The sequence below is a fragment of the Sprattus sprattus genome (assembly GCF_963457725.1).
Source record: "Sprattus sprattus genome assembly, chromosome: 11".
Classification (NCBI taxonomy): domain Eukaryota; kingdom Metazoa; phylum Chordata; class Actinopteri; order Clupeiformes; family Clupeidae; genus Sprattus; species Sprattus sprattus.
In genome coordinates this window covers 6790746-6798191 of record NC_137909.1, presented here as the reverse complement: position 1 = coordinate 6798191, position 7446 = coordinate 6790746, and the positions used below count along the sequence as shown (strand labels likewise).

The window sequence follows — 7446 nt, the reverse complement described above, 5'->3', positions numbered from 1 at the left end:
TTACTAACAACATCAACGTGGATCCGCATCGGGCACAGGCAGTGTAGTGGCTTAAAGTTCCCTTCTTTCTATCAGCATATAGTGCTTAATATTTTCTTTGAATAACCACTCTCGGATGGAAAGAAAACGAGTCTACGCGTGGATGTGTTTCAACAACGGTAGAAAACTGTGTTTGCTCCGTCTTTTACTGGACTCATAATTATATGACAGTGGTATTAGTTACAGTTGAGACACCCGAAATAACTTGCATGCGCAGCAATCCTGAGACGTGATTTTTAGTTTGCACATGAATACTAACGTCTTCTTTGATCCCAGGAAATTTGAGCACATAACCCATCTCCCTTACGGAGATATTGGCGAAAGTTAACCTACTTCATTGCAAACGTCTAGTTTTTCAAACGTGTCTAGTTTTTGTGCAGTAGTGAATAGAGTCTCAGTCTACTACACCATACATAGCATATCATGTTTGTAGAAAATGATTAAGGTGCAACAAATGCCAATAAGCATATTTCAATTAAATGATTCACATTGCAAGCAAAATGGTGCGGCTGGAGCACAGGGAGGGACAACGGTGACGCAGTTTGGATGTAGCGACAAACATTTATGTGCTGTAACAAACAGTGTTAACCAGTATGTGAGTAACGTGGCTTTTATTAAAACATAGCGTGTGTAATGTGTAGCTATTTCATTCCGTTTATTAACCTTTCCGGCTGTCTGTATTACTAGCCAGCAGCAGACGTAACGGAAAGGGAGCATTTTACTCCCCGGCAATCTCTCTACAAACTTCCATACAGACGCGGGATCAGCAGAGGAAAATCTACTTTCCTTTTGGGAGAAACCAGGCCAGTCGTTCCCACGACTACAGCACCTTGCAAAACGAATTATATGCGTTCCAGCAACAGGTGCTGCGAGTGAGCGCTCCTTCAGTGCAGCAGGGCGCGTTATAGAAGCCAGGCGAGAGCGCCTGAATCCTGACACTGTAGATGCTATTCTGAGTCCTCTCTGTCTCTATCACACACACACACACACACACACACTAACGGAAGCAAAAAAGGTTTAAATTAAGTGACATCCCTCAAATGTCGCGTCTCCCGCAAACCTGCAAGCTATGAGTCAGCTGTCAGTATTGGAAGAAGCCTTAACGTCGAAGATGAAACTTCCTGGGTTATTTTGTTTCGTTAGGCTATTAGTTATATTTTAAAACAGCCAGTCATTGTAGCCTACCACTCATGGAATAAGGAATTTCAAAGAGATGATGGAGTGAACTTTCTAGCCTCCTGTCACCGTCTCCCCCCAGTCACGCACGGCCTCCCCCATGACACATCGGCCTGATTTGACACGCCCTTTTGTAAGACGAATTAACGTGGTAAACCACCTCTCTCGAAAGGCTCAGACGATCGGCGGAAAAACTAACGGTTTACATCTAGACCCCTTATACATGAGGCAATTGTAACACGCTCGCGAGTTTCTATCGTGGTAGGCGCAATGTAACCGCTTTACATTGACGCATGTATAAGGGGCTATGGAGACAGAGAAGATCAAGGCCATAAGTAAATCAGTTGGTGTACTGCTGCAAACTGAGGGTGAACTTCAAATGGCTGTTTTCTGGTCAATGTTTACTGAGGTGGAACAGCTGAGAGAGCATCGATGTATTCACAAAGAGTGATAATTCCAGTGTCCTTGGTATGTTAGTTTTTTAATCTAAGCAGCTACTGAAAGACTATACAGAAGAAAAACAACCCTTGCCAGTTCACAGCAGGCATCCTCTGTATGCGACAGCTTGGGTAGACCTGAACAATTAATCACGGCTTAACTGATCTGAAGTCCATGTGTGATAAGTGGGAAATGACTTAGGTGCTAAGATCACAGTATGCAAGAATTTGCCACTTTTTAGGTACGTTTTATAGGCAACTAGTTTTGGTGTAATTTTGACAAACTCATTGTGAAGGACAGCTAAATGTAAAATTACACCTAGCTGTAACTACCTAGCCGCCTAAGTTATGCAATGTAGTTCTGAGGTCTCTGTCGGAAACCCCAAGAACATGAAAGAAAAGCTCCCACAGCACACCCTAGCCAACAGTTAATTCCAGTCTCTTTTTCTGCTGCAATTCCTTCCTCAAGAAACATCAGAGGAAAGTCCATAACAAAAGCAGGCTGGTGCGGTAAACATTTTCACCAACCAAAAAACCTTAAGAAGCACTGTTTGGCACATGGGGGGAAATCGATCCTTCACTGTGTGCTGTGTAGATGCAGCTTCAGTCTGGCCTAACCTTAGGGGTTGAAAGGTCTGGCAAGCCCTTTCAGCTGTGATGTGTGTGGCAAGGGCTTTGTCAGCTTAGTCTACCTGAAACGGCACTGGTACAGACACATGCCCAGACGTTGTTTGTGAGGTCTGTGACACCAGTCTGCCAAAGCATATGAGTTTGCACACAAGGAAAGCCTTGCTCTACTGAGACATGCAAGTTCACATGCAGTCACTGTTACAGGAGGTTACTGCTCAAGGCCTCACTTTATCCACCAGCTTGTTTAAACAAATGAGAGGCTGTACAGTTGCTGTATCTATGGGAATAGGCAGGCCTATGCCGGTGCAATGAGTACACACATGCGCAGCCACAAAGGAAAAAGGCCATACAGCGCTTCAGCCAGTCTGCACACCTTAAGAACCACCAGGGCGTGCACAAGGTCCTTCAGGTCTTATATTGTGCGGGGAGAAATGTAGAGTGCATTTGTCCCTCAGAGTTCACAAGTGTGAACATAAAGCACTGATTGTTGCATTGTGCTGCTTCTCAAAAGGTTTATTTTACACAATATATTCTATTCATTAAATCACAGGATTGGTTAGTTGTGTTTGTTTATTTTTAGTTTTCAGGACAATTTTAATACAGTTGCGCAAGTGAAGATGTGGCATTTGTCAAATATTTATTGGCTTGCAAAAGTATAGTTATGCTATTAAGTATTGTGCCCTTTGTTTCACTGAAGACACAACACAAATCAGATACAACATTACCTTAAAGTGCTAGTAACATGCACAAATAGTTGACTATGCATCTTCTTTTGAACTATCCCACAGTTTATCATTATCAAAATTGAGGAAGCTAATTGTTGGACTGTTTGCTGCAGGAAGAGCCTGGCACAGGCTACTTCTACTAGCCTAGTAGTAAGGATGAGATTAACATCTTGCATAAAAGACCTTACCAGTGTGTCCCAACATCATTTGATATTGAAAAGGACCTGCATATGTATATGAAAGTGATTAAAGTTGGATTAATTTAGCAGAACATATTAAGGACCATGGCATGCATCATGACGTTTATCAGATGTTCAAAATGGATAGTCTCTAACTGATTTCAATTGAACAGACTTTCACAGGGCCTAGTTTGACAGTTTGTAAAAGCACAATAGGTTACTGATTGCCATTAAAACGTTTTTGTTTTTTTACACTCAATTGAACAGTTTTAACATATCCACTCTTGGGGAATGCAGAATGGTATGTAGTCTGATTGAAACGTTGCTTTATGCAAAAACAAAAAAGTCCTATGAACAGAATTTAACGCTGGTAATTATTCATGGCAATTATAAACTGCAAACGTAGGCTATACTGTTGTAGGCCTACAACTAAAATAAGCAACAGATCCAGTTCTCCCTGATCGTGCAGAACGCGCAATGTGGTTGACGTTTTAAATATAGGCCTACTGATATAATAAAACCTACGGTCATTTTATATATTAAATATCGATTCAACCATTTTGTGGAAATTCTTAACATAACTACAGTACACCTTCATATCCACACTGGTTTCCCATAAAACATCCACACTTGACACTTGATTGGATAAGCTTAATCAGTTTTTCAACACCTCACAGAAGTTAAGTGGAATGATCAGGGCGGGGACTTCTGAACTGATAAATTAAGCGCCATTTTGGAAGAAGTCACGTTTCGAATCAGTAACGTTAGTTTTACATCAGAAATCCTTGGCACGTCTGAACAGAAATGCTTGCTCTTGTACCTTTCTGTTGTTGAAACTGGGCAGTTCGTGGTATCTTCAGCTGGTGATAGTGGTGCGCGCTACTGGTTGTTTAAAGTCTCAATACTTGCTATGAAGGAACTAGTTCAAGAGGAAGCACCCGACAGTGGGTATGGATGCTGTGTTGCGAATCGCTTTGGTCAACTTTTAGATGACGAATCAGACCCATATGACATCCTTCACCAAGCGCAGGTGGAGAAGCCAAAGCCCAAGAAGAAAGATGATTCTAAGAAAGGGGTTGGGAAAGGGGTTAAGAAGGGGTCTCAAAGAGATCGAATGGTCGTTCTCCCAGTCGCCGGTGATGGAGAACAGGGCTCTAACGTTAGTGTGAAAACTTTACCAGGTAAGTTAACGTTGACTATGTGAGGATGTCTAGCTAACGCTAGCTAGGATACATGCTACCGGTTAACACATTTCAATTGCTAGCCAACTGTTTTCTACGTCATTTTAAGTGTAACGTTACCGTTGCTATACTACTTCGGTTAGTTTTAGAAAACGTGCCACGTTATTGCTACACCATCTTTAACCCAATGACTAGGGTTCGAATCAGAATGTAATTGATAGCGGGATAACTGTTCTACTAGCATGCCTCACACAATTGAGGTTAAAACGTTGCGCTGTACCTGCAAGCGAAAGCTGACGTTACTAACGTGTCCTATGGAATCAGTTTTTACACAAAACCGACTGTGTACTCAACCTGTATTAATTACACAATGGAGTTATGTATGTTAATTTGTCCCTGGGATTGCCCCGCTTTGTGTGTTTTTGCAGCCCAGAGACGCCCGGAGAAGGGGGAGAGACGAATCAATTTCGCAGACAAGAGGTTGAATGAAAACGAGTCTGATCTTGGCTTCTCTGTGGAGAGGCAAGTAGCCTATGCGTCTTTTTTTTTTTTTTGCTTGTGAATGCTGTTAAAACATGGATGGTTGTTGCCACCTTTAAACTCTTTGATGGTACACCTCATTTCAGTTAAAAAGCAATGCTACTAGAGAAGGTTGGTTGATGGTGAATGACTATTATTTTGCAGACCTGTTGAACTGGGAGAGAGGAGTGCAAGAGGACGCGGAGGAGGAAGGGGCCGTGGGGGAAGAGGAGCAGGTGCTGGTTATCCCCGGTCCACTGATGGCTTTGACCCTAGGGGCAAGAGGGAGTTTGAACGCCACAGTGGCAGTGATCGGACGTAAGGCTTCCCCCAGAATTTGCGTTGTCCATTTCAATTTTCTTATTGCCCAAGGCCCTTCTGGTCTCTGAAGGCTGTTAGTTATTATCCATATTGAGGTGCATTGGACCTTGTTTCAGGAGCGTCAGACCAGAGGAGAAAAGAGGAGGCAGTGGCCCTCGTAACTGGGGATCCATGAGGGATCAGATGAGGTGAGTACTCAATACTGTCACAGTGGCTATCAGTCATGCCTTGAATGGCAAAGTAGGCATTGTAGTGCACATTTTTAGTTAGAACCTGTGTCATTTAGTTCTGCTCATCAAAAGGGGTGAAAATGGCTCACTCAATCTCCAAACAGCTCTTGTCCTGTATAATGCTGTTCATTAGGCAAAATGGAACTGCAGCGTAATTAGTATTGATTTTTAGTGTCTAAGATGCTTTGAATCTAAAATGCTGTTCTGATGAGGCTTTTGGATGGTAGCACTGGAGAGCAAAACAAAGAGAATACACTACCAAGTACTTGGAATACCCACCATTTTCTACCCCAGTGCCACCATAGTATTTCGTCGTTTGAATGGAACCCTTATGGAGGTTTTGTAAATGTGTTTTTAAAATATTTTTTTTAGCAACAATAGCCTCTTTTTGAGGCCTATTTAACAGGCATCTAGTTTTGGCATTAAGTTCATTAAAATTGTAAATAGTTGTGAAGGACACATGTGGTAATCCAACAAGCCATCCAGGGTATGCACTACGCAGTTCTGAGTTGTGGCACATCTTGCAAAAAGTAAAGCTTTCACAACACGACATTGCCAACTATATTGCTGGTAGACACCAGTTAGCAGGTTGGCAAGCTTTATATCTGTGCCAGCTGGGCTCTTGGTGGTTGTTGTAAGGCTTTTGAATCCCTTTTGAGTAGTTCGCTAGTTTCAGACCAAAGCACTTTTATTAAAATATTGGTATTGGGACTTTCAGTGAGTTAACTGTATCTGGTAGGCTGACTGTTCAGGCCAATGTCCATTGGCACCATCTGGGACGTGTCCCAACATGCTTCCAGTTTTTCCCAATTATGGTCATTACACACTAGATTTTGCTGTTAGTCATGTTAACTGATTTAAGTGTTTGATTTGTGATTTAGTGCAACAGTGGATGAACCACCCACTGAGGAAACGGGACGTGGAGAGGAGGTTACGGAGACAGTTGAGGGTAATGCAGGAAACTGGTGAGTCCAGTAACATTAATAACCAGCATTCAACATGGACATTGTAATAGTTTTGTTAATTAGTAATCCATATGTAAATGTGCTGTAGCCCACCAGAGGGGGAGGAGGTGGTTGAGGTAGCTGTTGAGATGTCCTTGGATGAGTGGAAGTCCCTGCAGAAACAAAGTCGCCCCAAGAACGAGTTCAACATTCGCAAAGCTGAGACTGCTGTACCCACCAAGGCAACAGTCATCCATAAATCCAAATTGCTGGAGGTAATGGTTTATGTATACGCTGTTGAATGGGTAAATCTGTCATGAAAACAGGATGCTGAAAGTTATATATTGGATTCATGAGTTCTTGAAAGGATTAAGCATGCACGTATATTGTAGTTGCATGTTCTCAGCGCTCAGACTGTTGTGTTTATCTGCCCTCTCAACAGGAGAACAGTGAGATAACCGAGCAGCTGGTGGACGAGGAGGGCTGTGTCATCCGTCGTCCTGCCAACGACATCACCTTTAAGATGGAGATCAACTTTGGCAGCCTAGCTCGACCCTCACGTGGTGGACGAGGTGGACGTGGAGGGCGTGGTGGCCGTGGGGGCTCCGGGCCTTCCGGGAGCTCCAATGAAGGACATCCCCAAACCTCCCCCTACAAGTCCATGGAAGCGGTAGGTTAGATATACTTCAAGTGCAGGTTGGCGGACAAGACATCTTGCTTCCACAGAGCTAATGACTACTTTTTTTTTTTTCCTCTTTCAGGTACCAAACCCAGATGACCCTGAGGATTTCCCTGCTCTAGGCTGAGGACCAGGCAAAGTAGCCTCCTGTCTGGGCTCTGTGCCTTTTCTTTGGTGTGAAGACTCACAGGTTTTTGTTCTCACTGAGCTATATGTTTTTCCAAATATGTGTTTGGATAAATAAGCTTGTGTTGATTAGCCTAAGAAGTTCACCTGTTTACAAATAAATAATGCATCGATAAAATGGTGTTTTTGGTGGTGTTTATTCAGCAGGGCAGGGGTATCAGAACTGAAGGAAAAGGGTGGGTATTTGAGTGGCATAACAT

At 43.0% G+C, this 7446-nt stretch overlaps 1 protein-coding gene across 1 annotated transcript; it reads left to right on the top strand.

Moving 5' to 3' along the window:
• Nucleotides 1–4096: 4096 nt before the first annotated feature.
• On the top strand, nt 4097–7187 carry LOC308372115 (intracellular hyaluronan-binding protein 4; the record flags this gene model as incomplete). The annotated part of the gene is made up of 8 exons (XM_080847232.1): nt 4097–4367; nt 4796–4889; nt 5052–5204; nt 5324–5395; nt 6319–6402; nt 6491–6656; nt 6824–7051; nt 7143–7187. The coding sequence occupies 8 exons, from the start codon at nt 4097–4099 to the stop codon at nt 7185–7187; spliced, it is 1113 nt and encodes a 370-aa protein (XP_080703358.1).
• Nucleotides 7188–7446: the final 259 nt, after the last annotated feature.